The 23,011-nt window shown below is 40.4% G+C and overlaps 2 protein-coding genes across 2 annotated transcripts in view; one reads left to right on the top strand and one right to left on the bottom strand.

Moving 5' to 3' along the window:
• Positions 1-12,726, bottom strand: part of tmtc3 (transmembrane O-mannosyltransferase targeting cadherins 3) — a 32,687-nt gene extending 19,961 nt beyond the window's left edge. Inside the window, exons 1-4 of the mRNA XM_083916219.1 lie at positions 12,603-12,726; positions 11,117-11,330; positions 10,716-10,934; positions 2,540-2,639 (exon numbers count right to left, since the gene is read on the bottom strand). Of these exons, the coding sequence (XP_083772345.1) occupies positions 2,540-2,639; positions 10,716-10,934; positions 11,117-11,305 (508 nt within the window). The 5' untranslated portion in view covers positions 11,306-11,330; positions 12,603-12,726. The remainder of the gene's footprint in view (positions 1-2,539; positions 2,640-10,715; positions 10,935-11,116; positions 11,331-12,602) is intronic.
• Positions 12,727-14,134: 1,408 nt separating this feature from the next.
• cep290 (centrosomal protein 290) overlaps positions 14,135-23,011 on the top strand; it is a gene marked incomplete at its 3' end in the record, with an annotated part of 45,145 nt that continues 36,268 nt past the window's right edge. The window contains exons 1-10 of the mRNA XM_083916861.1: positions 14,135-14,922; positions 15,908-15,985; positions 16,198-16,267; positions 16,365-16,411; positions 16,953-17,087; positions 18,686-18,739; positions 19,768-19,914; positions 20,129-20,311; positions 21,875-21,964; positions 22,391-22,513. Coding sequence (XP_083772987.1) covers positions 14,818-14,922; positions 15,908-15,985; positions 16,198-16,267; positions 16,365-16,411; positions 16,953-17,087; positions 18,686-18,739; positions 19,768-19,914; positions 20,129-20,311; positions 21,875-21,964; positions 22,391-22,513 — 1,032 coding nt within the window. The 5' untranslated portion in view covers positions 14,135-14,817. The remainder of the gene's footprint in view (positions 14,923-15,907; positions 15,986-16,197; positions 16,268-16,364; positions 16,412-16,952; positions 17,088-18,685; positions 18,740-19,767; positions 19,915-20,128; positions 20,312-21,874; positions 21,965-22,390; positions 22,514-23,011) is intronic.

Here is a 23,011-nt window from a genome sequence, read left to right as displayed (position 1 = left end):
GACTGGGGAAAGACTGAACCCAAAGTGTGTAAAGAAGTCAGTTACATTTGGAGGAGGAAGTTTCATGGTTTGGGGGATGCAGCAGGAGTTGGGCCTCTTGTACAGCTACATGACAGGGTGAATGCAAATGTTGATGTGAACCTACTTCGTTAACATGCAATACCTTCACTGCAATTGTTTCCCAATCAGCCTGCAAAGCCCAGAGTCCAGATCTAAACCCCATAGAGAATCTCTGGAAAATCCTTGGCAACAAAGTAATGTCTAAGAAACCCACTACAGTTACAGAACTGTTGAGAGCAGTGTGAGAAACTAGTGATGTCCTGTGGGCGCAGATGTGCTGCAGTCATTCAAAGCTGTGGCCTCTACACTTCCTGTTCATTTTTGAATCCTTTAGCCCGAAGAAAACATTGTTTAAATCTTTTCTTCTGACACAATGGTGTTTTCTAATTTTGCTCACTGTTTTTTCACAACTTAAGTTTTAAGTGCCTTATTTAAAAAAAAGAAAAAAGCATGCTAGTAAAGCAGTGGTATAGCCACAGCAGATATTCTGAACAATAAAGAAAAGAATAGTATTTTAATATAAATCAAGTATTAATAATGTGTTCTCTAATTGTGATCTCCAGTGTATTTTACATTAGCCCAGCACATCATTTGCCAGTAATCCACCATGTGTTTCAGTGAAATATCACATTTTATTCCGTAAATACTGATGGTGTCGTCTGGGTGTCTGGCTTTCCCAACAAAGTCCCAGTGTTATTGTTGCCAATTAGGGACAACATGTTGGTCATAAACTTTGAAATATTCGACTATGTGGCTTAATAAGAACTTCCCTAAATTGATTGGTTTTGATCTCGGCGTAGCAAGACCATCTCATTAGGGAAGGGAAAAGCTTGTTAGCCTTCAGGTCTGTCAAAGATTTAGCATCTGAATTGGGACATTGAGATTAAAATTGTTGCCAGGTGCCTGAGGAAATGGTGTTAACAGACAGGCATGGGATGCCAACACAATGATGGCACTATAAGCCAAAGATAAACAAAGGTTCAGACTGGAGCCTGGTTGGTATTTTGGCCTATCATAGATATAATAATAATAATTTAAAAAAAATAATAACAGTACAATCGTTATTTATCTAACACCTTTCATATCATTCACAAATTGAGACCTTTATCCGTTGCCTGTAACAGCCTGTGGACTGTCTTCTATGTAAAAGGTTCAGAAGGATTTTTCCGAAGGATGTAACGTTATGCAAACACCATGCTGCTACATTTTGAACAAACTACAGCCAGTCAATTGTTATGTTTTATCAGTAGTATAGAGCGCATAACGGTTATCTAGAAGAGGAAAATGCAAAGGTATGGGTAATGTTTTTATGCCTCTATTTGACAGGACAGATGTATTGATAAGAAATGGTAGAGAGGTAGATAGATGTATGGGAAACAACATGCAACAAGGGTCCAAGGCCACGGTTAATGATAACCAGCCCAATGCAGTCACCACCAGGATGTCTATTCATTGTCTGGTTTTACAGTGACATATCACATACATTTTACAGCCCAACCAATACTAAAAATCTGCAACAAGTTAATGTCACAGCTTGTTGTCATTGTTTCTGTTGGTTGGTTACAAATACTTCCCATACTTCAGTACTGCCTCAGTACTGGCAGTGTTGGGAAAGTTAATTTTCTACATGATCTAGTTAAAAGTTCAGTTCACAAATTTTAAAATAGACTCAGTTCATCGTTCATGATTCGAAGGTATGAACTAAGTTCACAGCTAAAAACAAATGAACGACTTCATAGTTCTTTTCAATATGTCGCTGCAAGCTGTTATTTTTCAAAATGATTGCCAGTCCATATAGAACAACAGACAGCAATCATATCACCGACCCCATCATAAAACTCATGTAACCGAGAATATGACGCCTTCTTGCTGCTTTGCTTTGTCCCTCTACACGTCGCTGCCGCTTCAATGCTGTTTTTGGTTTTGATGACGTATGCAGCAGTGCGACACTGGTGGCTGGTGTTGCCAGATTGGGTGTTTTTTCTGCTACATATTAAGCCTGTTTACGGTGTGTTTTAGTCTGGGTTTCGCCTGGAAGCCTCTATAGAAATCTGGCATCCTACTGAATGAAGCTAAACTGAGAGAGCGTGCCGTTCACAGACAGCAGAATGAACGTGTTCACAATAACGTTCATCAGGCAGAATACAGTACATTCAGTTTACATCGTCCAAAAATGAACGAGTTCTTGAACTATCTCTCAATGAACGCGTTCAGGCACAACACTGAGTACTGGGGTACAGTCTGGCAATGTGAGGCTACCAACAAATTACAAACCATGCAATAAAAAAGTGTCTGCATTAGAATTTCAACAATGAACACTAACAATGTACAACAAAGATAATTACAGTCGAGCTCAAGGCCAGTTAATGCAAGGGCACATGGAACAAAGTCTTACATGACATGGCGTTCAGTACAGTACCCAGAAGTCTTGCACATGAGACACAAATTAGTAAGAGACTGGTGAGTGCATCAGACTTACCAATGGAATGGTCTGCACCTGTTGATTTTGTGTAGGCCAGGAAAGCAGCCAGGAGGAAGATTGAAGAAAGAAGTTCAGCTCTGCCAACCACACCTGTGACCTAATGATAGAAAAATGACTGAATGTCAGTTCGGGCTTTTTTCAGTTGTTCCCAATGAGTAGAGAGGGTATGCCAAGAAAAAAGGGCACTGCATCCAGCTCCAAGCACTCCTAATTAAAAGTCTCTGAACTTTTTCGGAAAAATGCCGGTGTCATGACGGTAACTTCTTGTTAGGCAAGGGCCATTAGTGGGAGCAGATCTTCCAGACATGCTTTTCCACAGTACCACTTGTTGTTAAATGTCATCCCTCTGTTAACCTAGCATTAAGTTAACTACCAAGCTAATGTTGTTGTAGAGATAAAACCCACAGGCAGTTCTTTTCAAGTGCTAGGATGAAGCACTCCCCAGCGCCCAGCCAACACCTGTTATGTCGACACAGGCCCTTAGAGTTTTTTGGATTTTGGGAATACTATGCTTTTTCCTTCATAGAGCTGCCATAGAGTCCATTTTACTTGTCCAACTCACCTCCCAAACAATTTTTAAGCATACTACTATTTGGCGCGCCTTCATGATTATATCTGATTTGCCACGTGTTGAACTCTAAACTGTGCTGGGAATTTCAAACGACTTGGAGGCAGACACATCTGGCTGTAGATGTTCTGCATGATATATTCATTCATTCATTTTCAACCGCTTATCCCGGGGTCGGGGTCGCGGGGGTGCTGGAGCCGATCCCAGCTGACATCGGGCGTAAGGCGGGGTACACCCTGGACAGGACGCCAGTCTATCACAGGACACATAGAGACGAACAGAGACAGACAACCATTCACACCTACGGGCAATTTCAGACTCATCAATTAACCTAACACATGCATGTCTTTGGTTTGTGGGAGGAAACCGGAGTACCCGGAGAAAACCCACGCAGACACGGGGAGAACATGCAAACTCCGCACAGAAAGGCCGAGGTCGGGATGCGAACCTGTGACCTTCTTGCTGTGAGGCGACAGTGCTAACCACTACACCACCGTGTAGCCCATGATATATTCATAATGCTCTATTTTGATACATATTTGCTGTTTTACTTGTTATTTGATACATTTTTATTGTATTACAGTCATGTGTTTTATATTGGCTGCTCATTATGTCAGAAACGTTGTCAGTCGTGCTGCTGTCTGTCTCAGGACACTCTGAAAAAAGAGATGATTAATGTCGGCGAGCTCTTTCTGTGAATTGAATCAAAAATCGCCCATCAAAGGCAGTGTAATGGTTAAAACTGATAACGCAGTAACATTAACTTTATATGGTCAACAATAAACCTGTAACTTAAATTTGCCTTTAGCTGACATTAATAATTAACGTGTTCTTCTCCTGGTTTAGCGGCGTTAGACGTGGTGACAGCACCGGCAAGAAAACACTTTTCAAAAATATGTAATTTAATGAACGCCAATCTAAAAATGAATCTCTCAAAAAGATAATATTAGTAGATAGCTAACGTCAAAAGATTATGCAGCTGAGCTTAACACAGACGTTGCACTCGCCGATTCTTTTGTTTCGGCTGTGCCTTAAGTTATTAAAGCCAAACAATGTGACAAAAGGTAATGTAACTGCAGCAGCAGACCGAGGTGAAGCTTCGGATAGACTGGGACCAGAGTTCGTATGTTGAATATCCAACTTAAAACTAACTTCGCAGCAGCAGGTGACATTCTCTCCGTGTCATCTGCGGAGTGTGGCGGCTCGCGCATCTCTGTGGGAGAGAATGACTTTCTGCTCCTGATGTGAATGCTCCAAAACGAACATAGATAAAAAGATTGTCCACGAGTCTCAAATCTCGAGTCCCCATCTCTGCTGGACACACCGCTAGAAATGTTGAAACCTAATATCTCTAATTACAAAGCGAACAGGGGAGGAAATGGGCAACAGGCAGAGTGCCGGGGGGATTTGAACGGGACGTGATGTATTGATACAAGTGGCCAAAAAATCGATCCTTTCTCTGGACACAAAGTATCTATTTATATCGCAGAATTGATAAAATCCTACAGCCCTAGACATAACATGACATGGGGCAACCGTGGCTCAGTTGGTAGAGCGAGTCGGCCAATGTCCTAAGGGTCAGTGGTTCCATCCCTGCCCTACTTGTGTCATGGTTGTTGTGTCCTTGGGCAAGACACTTCACCCACCTTGCCTCGTGTGAATGTGTATGACTGCCATATGTTTGAGGAGATGGTCGGAGGGGCCGTAGGTGCTGATTAGCTGCCACGCTTCTGTCAGTCTGCCCCACGGCTGCTGTAATTACTGCGTAATTTACACAATCACACAGATATGTCTGTGTGAATGGATGGAACCTGGACTCTGTAATGCGCCTTGAGCGCTGAGAAAGGCGCTATATAAATCAAAACCATAATAATAAGCGTAGGGAGGCACTCAGATAACTAGACGTGTTGAATTATTGTAGTTCTTAGACACTCAGTTTACACGTGTTCTTATTTAGTGTGTTTGTTGTGATGTTTCGTTTTTCATAAAGCAATCACTCAATATGTAATACAATTTCCTTCCGTGGGAGACATTAGTACCTCATCCTGTAATAGGCTTCAGGTGTCAAAAGAGTCTGAGCGTCCCACCAGCACATGACCCATTTCTCCCCAGGGCTCAACAACCAACACAGTTAAAACATAAAGTACATCTCACGTAAAGAAAATCAATACAGAATGGCATTTTGTCATAGTTTTTTTGAAGACACTGCACACTTGTTTGCAACTGAAAGCAAATAAGTTACACATGTTTATGCTCTTAATTGCAGCTGTGAAAACAAGTCGCAGGAAAATCTTTTCCGCAGATGACAAGTCCTGTGTAAAGCATACTCTCTGACATAAACATCTGTCATTTGTTTAAATGATGACTGCCCTCATGTGGAAGAAATAACAATCTCATTCACACCATAACCAAAAGCTTGAGTTCTTAGAAATTGGTCTATCCTAAAACCACACACAAGGCCCAACTAAAGCACTTAACATGTGTCTAGTGTGAGCACTCCAAGCATTACAAGATGACTGTAACGTCATAGAGATACGTATACACATCTAGAGTCAAACGAGGCTCATGCATTATTCTCTGACTGACCTATTATTTGGAAATAATCCATTGGCCCATTTAGCTGAAACCAGCAACTTTACATTTGTCCTTTGAATGCCTAAATACACTCACTTCAAATGGCACCCACATAAGTGCATTAGCTGACTTAATAAGGTGGCTAGATTTCTTATGCAGGGGCCATTTTGCTACAAGGCTACCAAGAAAAATGGATGCCCCTGTGCTACATTCACTGTTTCAGTTTGATTACATTGATTGCTGTTTAACATAGTAAAGAACAGCATTATCTAAATAAGTATAGAGCTACTTTATGCTACCACTTGTCACGGTGGCCCTAATAATTTAGGGCGCACTCACACTGTCCATCCGTACCGTGCCAAAACAGGTTTCATGGGTAAAGCCTAGTTCGTTTGAACAGTGTGAGTGCAACCGTACCACGCCTAGCTGCGGCACACTTGCTGGCCACGGACCGTTTGGGAGAGGTGGGCTTTTGTAGCACGTTTGCACATGTACAAGCATGAGCGTGCGCACGTGTGCGAGCACAAGCACGAGGCCTACGGCGGTTCTGACGTCATTTTATGTGCGCCTGTTGGGACATAGAAAAAAGAAGGAGGGACCATGTGCTGACATTTAAAACAATGGCGGTGAAAGGTTCACGTTGGTGTGATGCGGAGGTGGAGTGTTTACTGCAGATTTGGTCGATGCAAAAATTCAAAAACAGTCGACAAGACGCACAAAAACTCTGAGGTCTATGCAAAGATTTGTAAACAAGCGACGCATGGCGATGGCGTCAATCAATGCATGTGACGGCCTGATGACGTGTAGGCAGGCAAGAAGCATTCATGCGAAGCCCAGGCAGTGTGAGTACAAACGGGCCTGGGCCGCGGGGGGGCGGCAAGTACCCTAAAGCCCGGGGCACGGTACAGACGGACAGTGTGAGTGCGCCTTTAAAACAATGCTATGCTTATACACTCTAATATTTTAAAAAAAGTCAGGGGGAAGGTTGATTCACAAGCAACAAATAAATCTAAAGAATTATACAGAATTATAGAAAAGCCGAGCACAGTCCTGTCTGTTAATTTGGCTGGATTGATAGACTACAAATCCCACTGTCTCCGTGTCTGGCCATACAATGTATGGATCACGAGTGCTTCTCCCCCCCATGCCATTTTATAACCTTAATGTACTGTTGTGGAGTACACTAAATAATTTGTATTTGAAGATACTTGGAGATGCAAAAAAACACTGAAGAAGTCTCCATTCAAAAAGACAGACAAAAAACACAGTGAGAAAGACATGGGGACACACAGTGACTCTTTGTACGCACTTATCATGAAGGGACCTTCAGTGCTTGGAGCATAACTCAAAAACAAATGATCTGTTCAGAGAGAGATTCCAGACGGCGATAACATGAAGGGCATTTGCTGGACTAACTCTAAGGGCTCATTTGTGAGGCAAATTGTTTCCATTCAAGATGTCTGAGCGACTGCATAGATTAGAGAACGCCATGAGGAAGGCTGGTGCAATGGTGCATGCTGTGTAACAGTAGCACTTCACCCCCAAAACCAGAATGTTTTCTTTGTCTTTCCCACTCTGGTCAGGGCCCGTCTGGTCATCGGTTCAACTATGTTGAATAGGATGAATTACAGTCCTAATTGGGGAAGAACCTATTAGGACATGCTCTATAGAAGAGAATGAGATAAAGTTCAAATGACAAACGATAAGCTAAAGGCTTTTGGTTTCCAATGAAGTTAAATAAACATCAAATCCTACGTCAATAATGACCAAGTTAATTAACTAACTCAATTAAAACATGAAGAACAATAAATAATCTAAATGTAGCACAAAATGATGCCCATGGTCAGAAGAAGATGACTGCTAATCATTTCTCTTTTAACAGAAGGGGTTACAGTAGCTGACTTAATCCTGTCATGAGTGAGTAATTGCACGTGTACAATGTTATGTGTGTGCATGCCAAGACAAAGCAGCACTCAACCAGTCCTGTCTAACTTTAAATATTAGCATGAATGCACTTTTCAGTCAGGAGTAACTGTCCACCAGCCTGAAATCTACGCTAAAGAAGCTTCAAATAGTCTTGACTTTAAGCACCTGGGGATAATCATCGATTCACACCTAACCTTTGAAAAGCAGGTGAGAAGGGTAATCCCTACAGTTAACCTGAACCTTAGCAACTTTAAATTTATTAGGAACCAGCTGGCAACCGATGTTGGACATGCATTCTATAATTTTTCCATACCCGTATTATCGTATTACCACATTACCCAAGCAGGTAAAAACATACTTATATCCATGTACAGTTTAAACAAAATAACTCAAAATACTGGACAAAACTCCTATGAAGTATCATCACTGTCATATCTTTATAAAGTACGACCTTTTGACCTTTCTGTCTACCACACAAACTCCTCAAATATACAAAATTACCCACAATCTTGCTCCTCTTCTATTGACAGTTGGCTTTGTTCAGACAACACCCGGCAAACAAGAGCATCTACCAGAAGCTGTGTAGTACAGCACAGGCCCACCGAATTCAGCTTTCTCACTTAGAGCTACACACTTCTGGAACACAATAACCAGCGCTATCAGACGATGCTCTACTCTCTCTAGTTTTAAATCAAAACTGAACTTGTGGCGGAAACATAAGCAGTCATGTGAACATTAAAGTCACAGTCTGCAAGATTTGTTTGATCATGTTTACTGAAACCGACACCATGCTCCGGTAAAACAACGTAAATCATACGTGCACCTAGAGCTCGTTGTTTGTTTTGCAAAAATCCACCACGCCAATAACATCATGTCCACTCAGCGCAGTTCACAGCTCGTGCACACGCCACAGATCCCTCTCTTGCACATGTTAAAATATCACCGGCACACTCAAGCTAGGATTACACCAAATGACGTTAGCAGTTGAGTGAGTTAGCCAGCCTACCTCCGTGTAGCGTGTACGCCATGCTGTTTATCAATTAAAGAAAGACGCGGGTGCGTTCACAGGAATCTGGTGCACGCCCGTAATCAGCACTTGATAGGAGGGAGCGGAGGAGCTCAGTGGTAGTGGGGGAGAGGCGTGAGAGTTGCTTTTATTTTATTTTTAGGATGTAATGTGTATTCTCTGTAAGGAATCCTTACTTTTGATGCCATAACTTTTTTAGGATTTGCCTGCCCAGGGATTGCTGATGAAATGTAGGTATTTTGGCTAACTCTGGGACAGTCAATACCTGGCCATTGTCCCTGATAAAAAACATATAATAAATGTCTTAGCTTAGCGTTTGCAAATGGGTGCGATGTATGAATAAGTCAAAGACTTGAGCCGAGAGGCTTGGTGGTCCAAGCAGGCTAAATATATGGACCTGTCAGGGAGTCTGAGAGCCAATTACAGTGCAGGACACAAGTTGAGGGAAAACCGCGGGGGAGCCTGTAACAATAGGAGCTAAAGTTGTTATTGCACCGAGAGGAAACAGGCTATATAGTAAAGACTTTTGGAAAAGGGTTGTGAACATGTGTGTCAACGGCAACGCCTGCTACCCCGTTTCTTTTTGGTCTTTGCTTTATCGCTGCAAATCAGTGCACTTTCTGATGCCCCGCCCGAGCTGGTGGGCATGTTGGAGCAATGCTGAGGTGGTGATGTGATAGAAGTGTTTTAAATAGCAGACGAGTGATGTCTTAATTGCCCTCCCCTGTTCAGTGAAGACACGTACAGCATATACACATTGCTTATGCAGTATAGCTTCTTTTACACGTTACTGTACATGTATATTTTGGACATCAAAACTAGGTTTTTTCCTTTTTCGTTAACAGGAGCACTTTATAAATAGGTTTTAACCTATTTTGTGCAATGTATCTGTGGATGGTTGCACTTAACAGTCCGTGTTGTTCCTCTCCCTCCCATTAGATTACACAGTCTTAGATGCCTGTAAACTATGCATTGTCCTGTTTTGTTGCCTGGTCTGAAGCGTACCAAGAATGTTCTGTTTTGCATACATACTGAATAACAGAATAATGGGGCACTGGTAGTGGTTTGTGTAGAAAATGACCCGTCTGCTGCTTACAATTCACATATGACTTCACTGCTTCAACATTTCTTCATCAATCCTACTGGGCCTTTCCAGTGTGGTGGAGAATCACCTGGGGAAGGAGTTTCAAATTAGAAACACCCTCAAGCAAATGCTGGGGATGTCTTGCCTGGTACTGAACAAGTCATATAAAGATCTCATGAAATGGACACTTAAACTGCTTTAAATGCTACCTCCTATAAAACTGTGTATGTACCTAATAGGCCAATACTTCAAACTTAAAGTTGATTCCTCACTGATTGTTTCAACAGGAAATAAAGGAAGTGATAACACAATTTCAGTGGACTGTGGCTCAGTTGGTAGAGCGAGTCAGTCAATGTCCGAAGGGTCTGCAGTTCGATCCCCGCCCTGCCCTACTTGTGTCATGGTTGTTGTGTCCTTGGGCAAGACACTTCACCCACCTTGCCTCATGTGAGTGTATGACTGCCGTATGTGACTACTACGTAGTTTACCACCACCATGTATGTCTGTGTGAATGAATGAAGCACAGACTCTGTAAAGTGCCTTGAGCACTGAGAAAGGAGCTATATAAATCAAAGCCATAATAACAAAGGTCCAGTGGATCAGTTTAACACAGCAATGTTCATTATAAACAGACTGCTATGGAGCTGCAACCCTGCCAACAGCACTCAGACTTTTCAATACCAAATATTTGAGGTTAGTGTCTTTTTTTACGTGTTGTGTATTGTTTTTTTTTTAAGGCATCTGTTGTAGTATAGTAATTATTCATGGTTGTTTTTGTAAATGTTTACATACAAATGTAAATTTATGAGTGTATATCATACAGTAAATATAGATTTTATATCTTAATTTACGTTCTTGTTAAACTGAGCATGAACACAAATAAGCTCCATTATTTGAGTCTGCATTTGTATGTATGTATGTCAAGTTATTCTCTGCCATAACATACTGTGTATTAGATGCATACCTTGCCTTGACACAGTACATATAAACTTACAGCTTCTGTGTGGATGGGGTGCACAGCAAACAGCAGTGCTGCCACCAAGCTGGAAGTCTTGTCCAGGAACAACCGGCACACTCGCAGGAAAAGCACACATACTACAGCGTGTAAGACAATATTGAGCAGGTGGTAGGATGATGCGCTCAGCTCACTGAAGAGGTAGTTCAGTCGGAAGGTGAGTACAGTCAAGGGACGGTAAGATTTATGGCTCCGCTCCTGTAGTTGGACATAAACAACATATTGTCAGTTGACAGATTGAGAGACATTAAAGGCTGAACCACATCTGTCCAAATAAAACTGCAAATAAACCATCCCAATGTAAATGCCAAATCAGCTTTTAAGATGTAGTGTAAGCTCACACTGATAAACCGCAGGGGTGTGTTATCACCACGACTTACCTCAGACATGGGTGTTCCCCAGAAGTCATTGAGGAATAGGTTGCGGAGAGGGGTAACGGGCCGTAGGTCCTTGTTGTCAAGGATTGCTGAGACATCATCAAACACAAAGCCACAAGACAGACTGTTCCAGTAACATCCCACCACCAGTCCAGTCAAAAGTAAAATCTCCTTCCATGACACGACAGCCATGGCTGACCAAAGCCGTCATTGATCACTGTACAGGAACACAAAGGCATTGAAAACTGATTTAAAATAGCTTGTAATGTAGATTGGACTTGCATTTTCAAAACAACCATTCAATCAAAAACAGCTGGATTTGGTATAAGTCTGTTAAACAACCTCATACAGTGATTCGCCTACATTAAAGTAAGTGACACCTGTGTTTAACAATTCTTCTTAAGCTGTCCTTAAGATGCTTTCTTGTCATGATAATCACTGTTAAGGTGAATGGCGGTGGTGGTAATAGCTCAGTCCATAGGTGACTTGGCTGGGAACTGGAGGGTCGCCGGTTCCGCGTGGACCATGAATGGAGCGTGGACTGGTGGCTGGAGAGGTGCCAGTTCATCTCCTGGGCACTGCTGAGGTGCTGTTGAGCAAGGCACCGAACCCCCAACTGCTCGGGGCGCTGGTCACTGGCAGCCCCCTCGCTCTGACATCTCTCCATTGCATGCATGTATAGAGGTCCAGTCTGTGCATGTGTGTGTATTTCGGGCCTGTGTGTGTGTGTAATATGAATAACAATAAGAGTGAAAAATCAAATTCCCCCCTTGCAGGACTAATAAAGGAATTCTTCTTCTTCTACTAATAATATTATTCCTCACTTTTACCAACCTTACACTCAACCACCCTGTTTTATGTTTCCTGTCTGTAAGAGGGAAGGTTTTCGTTGCCACCGTACTCTACGGGGGAATTGTTTGGTCTATGTGAATCATGAATAAGTCATAGAGTGTTGTCTGTACCTAGTCTGTAAAGTGTCCTGAGATCATTTTTGTTATGATTTGGCACTATAAATAAAATTGAATAGAATTGAATAGAATTGTATTCATTAGGGTGGCTTATTCTAGCCTCCAACTTTGGGATACAACCTGTCAGATAACTCTACATATAAAACCAAGTGTGGAGGTATGAGCCCGCACGCTGTTAAATGAAATAGTCCAGCAGCCGGTTCAGTAACAGCTGGCTGCAAAAGAGGGTGGACCTTAGCAGCAACCTAAAGCCACTGCTAGCTTACATTGCTCTACTATTACCAACCACCCAATGGCAGGCGTTGGTTAAACTAATCAACACAATCAAAATCAACATTGCTATCACTCGATCGCGACAATCCAAGAGTACAAACAGCATCAAACAGCTGTGCCAAAGTCAAACCTGACTGCTCCAACACAACGTTAGCTAAAGATGAAGCGACTGTAGCAGCTAGCTAGTGCTAACTAGCTTTGATAGCAGTTTTTGAAGACCGATAAGCCGGACGCAATTCCTTACCTACCGTCTCTATAAGAAGGACAGGCGGTGACTGCAGAGTTGATAACAAATCGTCGGGAATGGTTAACAGTCAAACACACACGGAAGAAACTATTCAGCAAAGGGGCATCCCACTGGTGAAAGCCGAAAGCTAGCTGCAACACAGCATCACTATCACTTCCGGTGCAGAGGAGCCCGATACTGTGCATTTGTCTTTGCTGCAGTTCCTTCAGGTCTTAAATTATACTTTAATGTGCAATCACAGATAATATCCAGCAAACCTCTCAACCAGAGAGTCACACAGGGAACCCAGATCCTTTTTTGAGTATAAAAACAAATAATAGTATAATAATAAATGTATAAGGGGATTAATAAAAAGATGCACAAATGGTAAAGCTGCTAATAATCAGTATTTTGATATAGGATGGAAAAAACATAGTTATTATCCAAAATAATGTTTGTTTTTTTATCTCTGTTAATTCTGTTATTGTAAGATGTACAATTAACACTGTTTTCACGTATCGCTCCTTCTCACTTATTTAGTTTGTACTTATCTTATTTCAATATGCTGCTAAACTGCACGCTGCGTATTGTTGTATATTGTTTGAACCTACATTTAACCACAATGTCTGTTGCACTCTGTCACATTTAGTTATTGTTGATTTATTTGATGTTAGCTTTATTTTGATTTGATTATGTTAGCTTATTGTCACTCTGATCCTTTCCCATCTTTGTATTGAAACTGTTGCACAATCATTTCCCTCGTGATAGATAAAGCTTCTTGAATCTTGAATCCACCACACCTCATTTCTGTCATATACAGTCATAAATATGTTATCTTGTACATTTCCTCTACATCTAACTTATCTGATTTCATTTTCCGTAAATTTTATTTGACCTGTTTTCTAACATCTACCTCATATCTACTTAAGTAAGAGTTTATTGTTTACTGTTTAAATATATAAAATAAATAAATATATAAATAAATAAAGCTTCTTGAATCTTGTACATCTTACAACAGTTAAATAATGATCCTCTCTGCTCCTTTTATCACATCACAGATGAAACAACACAACATCTTTTTGGGAATGCTCTTTTATTCAAACACTATGGCATGAAATTACCCTCTTTTTAAACAAAATGTTAGGTATACAACTCAAACTCCATTTTTTTAAAAATACATTTCCTGTCAAAAAGTTATGTATTAATATTTTCTTATGATTAGCTAAATTGTATTTACACACCACCACATTCGCAAACCAGAAACCTACTTTTATTGTTTTTATTTCTTACTTTAACTCCTACCAGGACATAAAGTGCTGCACAAACTGCAAAGCTGTGAAAACCAAAGCCATTTGTAATTAATCTGATCTGTAATTATTTATGTGCATCAATGTTTTGTTGTATTAATGACGTATGCACTACCTCCAGTGATATTGTTGTTGTTGCTATGGTAATATAGTTTTCAGATTGAACAGTAATCAGTGCACTGTTTTGAGTGTTTGTGTAAATAAAGTTGGGGAGAAAAAAAAAGAAAAACAAACAGGAAACCGCGCGAGTTAAACGCTAGCACACACTAGACTCGGTGCTTTTTTTACATTAGTCACGTGTACGCAGCCACTACCGCGTTGTTAATATGTGTAGTTTGTTGTAACGTTATATGCGTCATGTGTTTACACTTTGGTAAAGTTAATTCTCCGCTTCTGACTAGTTGTATTTCCTTGTTGACTGACGTTAGCTCACTAAGCTAACAGCTAACCAAGTTACTTCTGGCGTTGCCACGGTAACCTAGCAGCCGAAGCATCACATCATGGAAACCTCAGGATGGCTGTTTACTGTCATTTTAACTCTTTTATAGCCAATGTTATTCTCCCTATTAGGCATAACGATATTTAATGTATCTTTCTGAGCGTTATTAAATAACTACATGTATAAATAGATTACATTTAAACTGTTTAACTTATCTTGCTTTGCTACCAAACGTCCATTTACGAACACGAGTGCAGTTGAATGATCTTCGAATTGAGTAGTTAGTTAACGTTAGCATAGTTAAGCTAATTGACTAAACTAATTTGAGTGTAACCATAGCGTTTGAGCCAAATTTGAGGAGCACAGCGATGTAAATCTTTAGCTTCCCAACTTCAACGAGCTAGCTAACTAGCTAACATGAACACTGCACTGTGAACGTAGGTGTCTGCTCAAATACTGGTGAAATATTTGCAAACACGCCGATAGTCAGGATGCCTGCTGCTCTTGAGTGGGATAAAGTGACGAGAATCGACCCAGCGAGCCTACTTGAATGTGAAAAACACCAACTGGACGAGGTCTTCGGCATGCTTGTTTTGGTAATTGTCACCAACGCTTCCCAACAGTATTTGTAAACGTTAGCATCACAGTTTCCCCACCGCCAACGCTTCTCTGGTTTCAAATTACCAGTGGTGGAGAGTAAACAAGTGCATCTACTCAGTACCTGTACTTTAGTAACCCTTTTTAGGTACTTTACTTGAGTAATTCTCCTCCCCTGCATGTACTGTATGTGGTAACTGTATTTACTAATTACTTCACAGATTCAGATCACTTATACAAAATATAATCAACAAATAAAACAGTGAATGTTATGGATTAAGCGTCAGCAGTCTATAAAGTACTACCTTAGCCCACCTTTATCAAATGCAACATTAGATATTATCATTAATCTATCAATAATTATAATCCCATACTATATTATTCGGAAACAGGCAATTCTGCATAATGAGTACTTTGACTTTTTGTACTTTAGGTACATTTAATGCTAATACTTTTGTACTTTCACTTAAGAAACCGAGTGTTTCCACTGTACGACATTACTATCTTTACTTAAGTTAAAAGTACTTGTTACTTACTTAGTACTTGTTCCACCACTGCAAATTACAAGTTGAGTTCAGTGGTGTTGTGTATGTGCAGCTATGTCAACATGCACAAAGAAAGACTACTGTCCTGCTGGTTTGAAATTATTGCTCAGGGTATTACAGTTCCTTGCTCAATGGCTTTGTCAGCAAAATGTACAAATCGGATTGTTTTGTTTTGACTGCCCTCTCCCCTTTGACCTAGATATATACATCTGCATAAAGGCCTTGTTAAACTTAATGTAAATTCATTGCTACAGTCTAAACTTTGATCAGTCCATGTAAATAATAAAAAATGCATGTAACTGTAATATACTTTGAAATATTGTTTTGGTTCCAACTCGGTCTCTGTTTTGGTGCAGGTTTTGTGCTCAGAATATTGTTACAATGAGTTTAAATGACTGCATTTTACTGTTTAATCACTTGCACCATGCTTTCCATGCAGACGGAAGAATGGGAGGTGAAGGACAAAACTCCGGAGAGCATTGTTCAAGTCCTCAAGGTGTTTCAGACCCTATTGAAGGTGTTCAGTATTATTATTATTTCTATATTCTAATCGTTCCCATGCACATCCATCTGTAATCCCACTAGCATGCATAATGTGTTTCAATATGCAAGAAAATGTAGTTTGTAATTACTAAGCTAAGTTCACAGTATTAATCTTGTTGCTATTTTATGCTTCTTGAAATATTGCAATCATTCATATGTAATTGTCTTCTCCCCCCTGCCTGTTAGATTAAGGACCGGGAAGCTATTCTTTCCTCCAACTTTGTCGAAGAAATTGGTGTAAAGCATGCCAAAACTGGTTAGTGCACTAATACAGTAGTAGTATTTAAATGTTTTGTATGTATAAATTTTGATGATAAAAAACCCTGTTGTTGCTTGTGTCTCCTGCACTGTAGAAAATGAACTTCTTGCCAAGCTATCGAGGCTGGAACGAGAGCACAAGGTAACACTTTTCAGCATTTATCTGTCTGCATACGCTGTATGTCTGCATGCTTACATACTGTATTTCACATGCTACTGAGGTTTTCATTTTTATCAGTGGGAGGATCGTCAGCGGTGCCATTAAACTAAATGTGTCTAACTGGAAATCACCCTTTGCGGTGTTTTACTTCCGGCAACAGAGCCAGATCTTTTAGCCAATCATAGAGTATAAGCAGTGGCTACAATAGGATTGGTTGTGGTGACCACTGACTGACAGCACCTAAGAAGATTACAGCTAATTCCTTACGAGCTCATAGCCATTACAGCTAGTTTCACATTGATTGTTATTTTCATTTTTTGTCAAAGGTTTGTATGAATTCAGAATTTGCACTCCCACTGTTTGTCATGCAAAGAGACAGGTAATCCATGTTTTAGGACTTGTTAACGACAGTGTATGCATATATTATTATTGTGAACAGATGGAAGTGATAGGAGACTAAGAGGTTTCATGGTTGGGTTTGTTTGGGTGTCGGGTTGTCTTGTTTCCGATTGATACGGCTCAGCACCCGGGCAAAGTGCCAGACAACCGTTTTCTGAGAGATGAGATACGGCAGCTCGAGACCCAGCTGGAGCAGCGGGAGAAAGAGTTGACCCATTTAAAGAAAGACATGGGCAAGGAAAAGAAAACCAACGAGGAGGTATGAGCATGTTTCCCATAATCCCCACGCAGTGCATAGGACTCATAGTCCTTGGCTGACCTGTTAGCTCATTAGTCAGACATTTGTCTAACCTAAGAGCATGGCACATTAGTTAGACATGGATTATGTTTACATGCACACTTAAATTCCACTATTATTCAGAATGTGACAATGTTGAATTTGATACGGGCCATGTAAACGCCATATTCACTTGAAGCATTTCAATTAAGGCCTTTTTCTGAATATAGCATTTTCCACTCAAGACGTGGGAGATATGCCGGGATTATTCGGGTTTAAGAGCGTTCTTTGGACATGTGTAAAGCTCATTCAGATTATTGGTATCAGTTCAGGTTTTTACCGCAGTTTGAGACGGCTCACGGTCAGCTCTGTGCGTTGCTAGTGTAGGGTTGTTGTACACAAACCAATTAGAAAACAATTTGCATGGCTCAGGTAGAGTTGCGTGCCCAAGGAGTGTCAGGAGGAGAAACACAACTCCTTTTAAACATAATGAAAGACTTGGATATCAACAGGTTTTTGAATACATGCAAATATCGCAACAGCAACCTTTTCAACTAGATGGTGGAAAACATCCTTTTTTGCATGTAAACAGGAATGTTTGTGAAATATTCATTTTTTTATTAGCCATGTCAACAGCTTTTTAACAATATTGTAGTTTTTGTAGTAAGGGCAAAAAACGACTTTGAGGCCAAGCTGCAATAACAAAATAATTTAAATGATAGAAAATGGCTTCAAAGTTTGTTTACAGTCCCAACAAATGAATATTTGGCACATCTATGATAGTCTATGGTTAACAGTGTTATAATTTCTATCCAAATCAATCCTAACTTGTAAAGCTTCAGGCACAAACCTGTTCAGACATTATGGTATTAGTGATTACGTAGTTACTGCACTTTTTTGCAGGGCCTATGATATTTTTAATGGCCATTATAATAATGCCGGTATCATGTTGTTATTTTTGACATCTGGTCAATACAACAATTTAATGACAAATCTCTGTGTTTAGTTGTAGGGTATCAATTGTAGCATTGTTTTGCTTTTTTAACCGTTCTGTTGTGTTGGCCCCTAAAAGGCTTCACAGTTACACTTGCTTACCGGATGGTGACGCTCATACAACAGTTTTTATAAGCCCCGTAAGCTAACTTTGTTCCCCAGCTGCCACACTGACAAGACCACTTGCAGATGTGTCTACAGACACTCTCAAAATGTCATTGATCAGCCGACCGATTAATCCGTCTGCCACAAGAAAACTGGAATATTTTGTGCATGTAAAGGTGGTCGTTGTGCTGTATGTCCTTTTAAGTACTTGCTATTGAAGATAATTATTTGTTTCCCTTGATTTTATTCATGGAAAGAGACAGTTTCAGAGAGTTTTATTGTACTGCATATACTGTGTTTATATCAGTAACTCCAGTAATACACATTTTAAACTAAAGAACTTACATTTTGTTCAATTTAGTGGTTCATTACAAGTGAATTGAATTCTTTGACTAGTACAAACGTAACATGCTTGTTGTGGATCTGGTGTAATTTAATTGGTCCTGTGTTTCTGCGTTTTGTACTCTGCTTTGTTTTCCCAGTTGGTTGTGAGAGCAGAGGAGGCTGAGGACGAGGTCAAGAAGCTGAAAAGAGAGGTATATGACAGCTGAGACTATATGATAGAGCATTTTTCTTTCATCATTTCATCCTCAGTCAGTGCACCATCCATTATTACCATGTGCTCTGCCATCCTTTGAATGCTTTCTCACAATTCATCATCTCTTTTCATCTCTTTCTATTCCACTGTCTTAGATAAAAAAACTTAAGAGCAAGGTAAGAAACAGAGGTAGTGAAGTAAAATAAAGGTTTGGTTCTTCAAAATAAGGCTCAGTTTGATAGTGTATTAGTTCTATAAAGGTACAAGTGAGCCAGCATATGTGGTACACATTTCAACAATCTGCTGCAGAATTGTTGTTATTTTTAGTTACCAAAGAGTTTTATAGCACTCCATGAAAGGTTTGAGAGAGTGTATGTGGCCAATAGGGACAGTGTGAGAATAGGAGCATACTTGTATATGATCATTAACAGACCAGAGAGGAAGGAAGGAACATGATACAAATAACAAATATGTATAATATAAAGTGTGTTAATAGGGCAGTTTCCTGGTGTTGGAGTATATAAAGTGACACGGTAGATTTCATTGTAATAGAGTATATTTGACTGTAAATACGTGAGTAACTGGTCTGTAGCAGGTTTGGACGTTGACGGGTATTAACTGAAGTTATTTGTTATTATCTATTAACTTGGTGTTTCATGACTAATAGATTCATCGACTATAAAATGTTAGGAAATACTGAAAATGCTGATTACAAGTTCCAGAGCCCAAGAAGACGTCTTAGAAAACTGCTTGTTTTGTCAATCAACAGTACAACTGCCCCCCCCCCCCCCAACACTATCATACAAGACAAATCCATTTAAGAAACTGGAACCAGATCATTTTTGCATTTAAAATGTATTGAAAGAATTATTAGATTAATAATCTTTAAGTGAAATAACTAGATCCAAGCATGAGACGAATCAGTTCTTTAATAGTGTCTCTAGATTAGTGTGTGACCACAGGTCATTGGATCACGTTATTTTTCTGAAACTTAATTCTGTCCGTCCCTTTTCACGGCCGCAATAGAACGAGCAGCTCCAGCAGGATGTGGACTTCTATCGTGGAGAGCTGGATCAGAAAGAGCCCGTTCCATCCAGAGATGAGAACGTTGAGACTCAGAGGAAGCTCAACCTGGCCAATCGACAGCTCTACCAGTGCTTGGAGGACCTTCAGGTACTTAGACGTGTATTTGTCTACTATACCATCTGGTGAATGAGGTCATTAGAAATGTATTTGGAAAGCCTGGTGATAGCACCATGCTTCAGTCTTTGAAACATCTAGAACTACCAAGGCCCTGGGCGAAGGGAAGCACAGTGCTTATGTGCAGCCTGTGAAAGATACGGGTTCACAAATCAAGTTTAAGTTATATTGTTTGATGTCCCATTAGCGAGCGGAGGATGAAAACGTACACCTGAAGACACAGAACGAGCAGATGCAGAAAAGTCTGGAGGAGTCGGTGAAGGAGATGGAGAAAATGACAGATGAGTACAACAAGATGAAGATTGTCGTACAGCAGACCGACTCCATTATGGACCAGCTCAGGAAAGAGAGGGATCATGCAAAGCTGCAAGTAAGGAGCCTCCTCAGTCGAATTTTTTTTCTACTCACCCTGAATCTGTGTGTAGTTTGTAAAATATATTTAGAAACCACAGCAGTGACGCTGGTATCCTTTTCACCCTGTGAGTCTGTGTGTGGCAAAATGTGGTCCTAGAGACACCGACTTGTCTACCATGGCGGTTTTGGGTATTTTGCCAGGGTGTTCTCATGGACGTATGACACGACACCCAAATTCAAAGATTCTGCATTAAGGCCTTTTGTTGTCATTTTGTTTCGTATTTTACGTCTTTGTAATTGTTTAGCATCTATTTTTAGTCATTTAGCGTCTCTTTGTAGTGGTTTTGCATCTATTTTTAGACATTTTACATTTTATGTTGTACATCTACTGTATTTTTGATAATTTTGTGTGTCCGAAGTTATTTTTTGTCTCGGTGTGGTCGTTTTGTGTCTGTTTTCAGTCATTTAGCATCTCTTCGTGGTCATTTTGCATCCCTATAGTAATTGTTTTGTCTCTTCGTGGTCATTTTGCATCCCTATAGTAATTGTTTCGTCTCTTCGTGGTCATTTTGCATCCCTATAGTAATTGTTTCGTCTCTTTGTGGTCATTTTGCATTCCTATAGTAATTGTTTTGTCTCTTTGTGGTAATTTTTTTGTATACTTGTGGTCATTTAGCATCTCTTCGTGGTCATTTCGCATCCCTCTAGTAATCGTTATGTCCCTTTGTGGTCATTTTGTGTATATACTTGTGGTCATTCAGCATCTCTTCGTGGTCATTTTGCATCCCTATAGTAATCATTTTGTCTCTTTGTGGTCATTTTGCGTTTCTTTTTCAGCAACATTTTATGAATCAGGGCCCCTGACATTATGGGCTCCTGGGCCTGGCGCCCTGTAGGCCTGTTTAGTAATCCATCCATGGGTGTTCTTCGAGCAGGGGGGCTGGAAGTAGGGAAGGGGTTCATTGCCCCATCACTTTGCGCACCTGGCCCGACGTGGCATTGCAGTTGGTGTGATCCCATCACAAGAAGGTCTGTAGTTTAATGCTGAGATGAGCTACCTGACACCATTTATCATATTACTGCAAGCAGGGTACGCAATGACCACCTGCCATGCACCAAACGCAGGTAGATTTTCATTGGGCGAGTAAATGTCAGAAAGCTGTCCGTCACATTGGCGGGTAAATGTTTATGCCAAAATTGTTGTGTAGTAAAAAAAAATCTATGCTGAGAGTCTCAACCGTGGTTCGGTGTCATTAGGGCTGCATGATTCTGTCCTCTGCTGTCTCTGCCAGTTTCATACAGTTTAAACACTCACACTCACTACAAGATGGGCTTTTACATGCGTCTAAAAAGTGCTGCGAAACCGACTGTCAAGAGCACTTTTAATTTCGTGGCAATGTTTTCAGCGATTCTGCTAAGTAATCACTTCAAACAAAAAGGCAATTTGTTATTTTTGGCAGGTGATTTTTTTCCCCCAACCAATCCCTGAGACTGACTGCAAGATTATCTCCCACAGGAACTCGATTATTATCAAAAGAGGAATGTTGAAGCTTTTATGGGTTGTGTGTTTAATTTGCAGGTCAGAGAGTTAAGAGATAAAATTCATAGCATGAATGAAGAGGAGGACCCAATTATGGCAGCAGTCAATGCCAAAGTAGAGGAATGGAAGGTGAGTGTTAATCAAACGTCTACAACTCTCTACAGCGCGCCTCTTATTTAAGACTTAAATCTTTCGACCGCAGGAACTGGAGTCTAAATTCAGTTCCTGTCCCCCCAGAGGAGGACTACTAAGACGAGGACTGTGATGCTATATTGTTTCAAAGATTGCATTTCTTTAAATACGTTACCAGACTTATTTGCCTAAACTTCACAGTTCTTAAGGAGTTACAGTAGCGCAAATACGAACGCGCTGAAAGGACTTACTTCCTTGATTAAGCTCCTGGTGTGGATTAGTTTCTACGACTAAGAATCATGTAAATGTGCACATCACTATGCTTCTTTACCACCCTCACTGAGTTCGGCTCTTTTTTTGAACTGTTCTACTGAACCTCATGAGCAGTCCATTGTGCTGACATGATCTTTTCCTCACACATAGAGGGTGCTCTCTGGGAAGGACGATGAAATCTTAGTCTACCAGCAGATGATCCGCGATCTAAGGGAAAAGCTGCGTTCGGCCCAGTTGGACTTGGACAAAAGCAACATTATTGCCTTGCAGCAGGTCTGTCCAAACACAGTGGAAGGAGTCATCCTGTTGGTTGTTGTCAAACTTTGGAGCACCTTGCACCACAAAATGTATTATTAATGGAAAATAATGTACTATAAAATTCTATCACTTAAACATATAATTGATATTTATTCCAGCCGTGTGTTGACAGAAGTATTTATAGTGGTTATGTTTTAAATTATTACGTCAATAGTTGCAGCACATAAGGCGGTGGTGTGTTATGCAAATTTGTCAAGAAGCTTTAAATATAACTGAGTGCTCCAGATAATTCTTCCAGACCCTGCATACTTGAGTAGATAAAAAGATAAAAATCCTAATTACAATGTGGAACATCATTGTGTGAATGCCTTTTATCTTTGTCTTTTGAGCAGGAGAGACCTGCCTCGGCTTTGATTGTCATTTTTATTCTTTCCTCCATTCGTCACTTTTCCTACTTTCTGCTCTCACTCTTCCCCTCGACATGCTTTATCAACTTGTCCTCCCTTCCATGTC

The sequence above is a fragment of the Echiichthys vipera genome, assembly GCF_963691815.1.
Source record: "Echiichthys vipera genome assembly, chromosome: 7".
In the NCBI taxonomy this organism is placed as follows: Eukaryota; Metazoa; Chordata; class Actinopteri; order Perciformes; family Trachinidae; genus Echiichthys; species Echiichthys vipera.
Note: the sequence above shows the minus strand (reverse complement) of the source record. Positions and strands in the feature narration are given on the sequence as shown.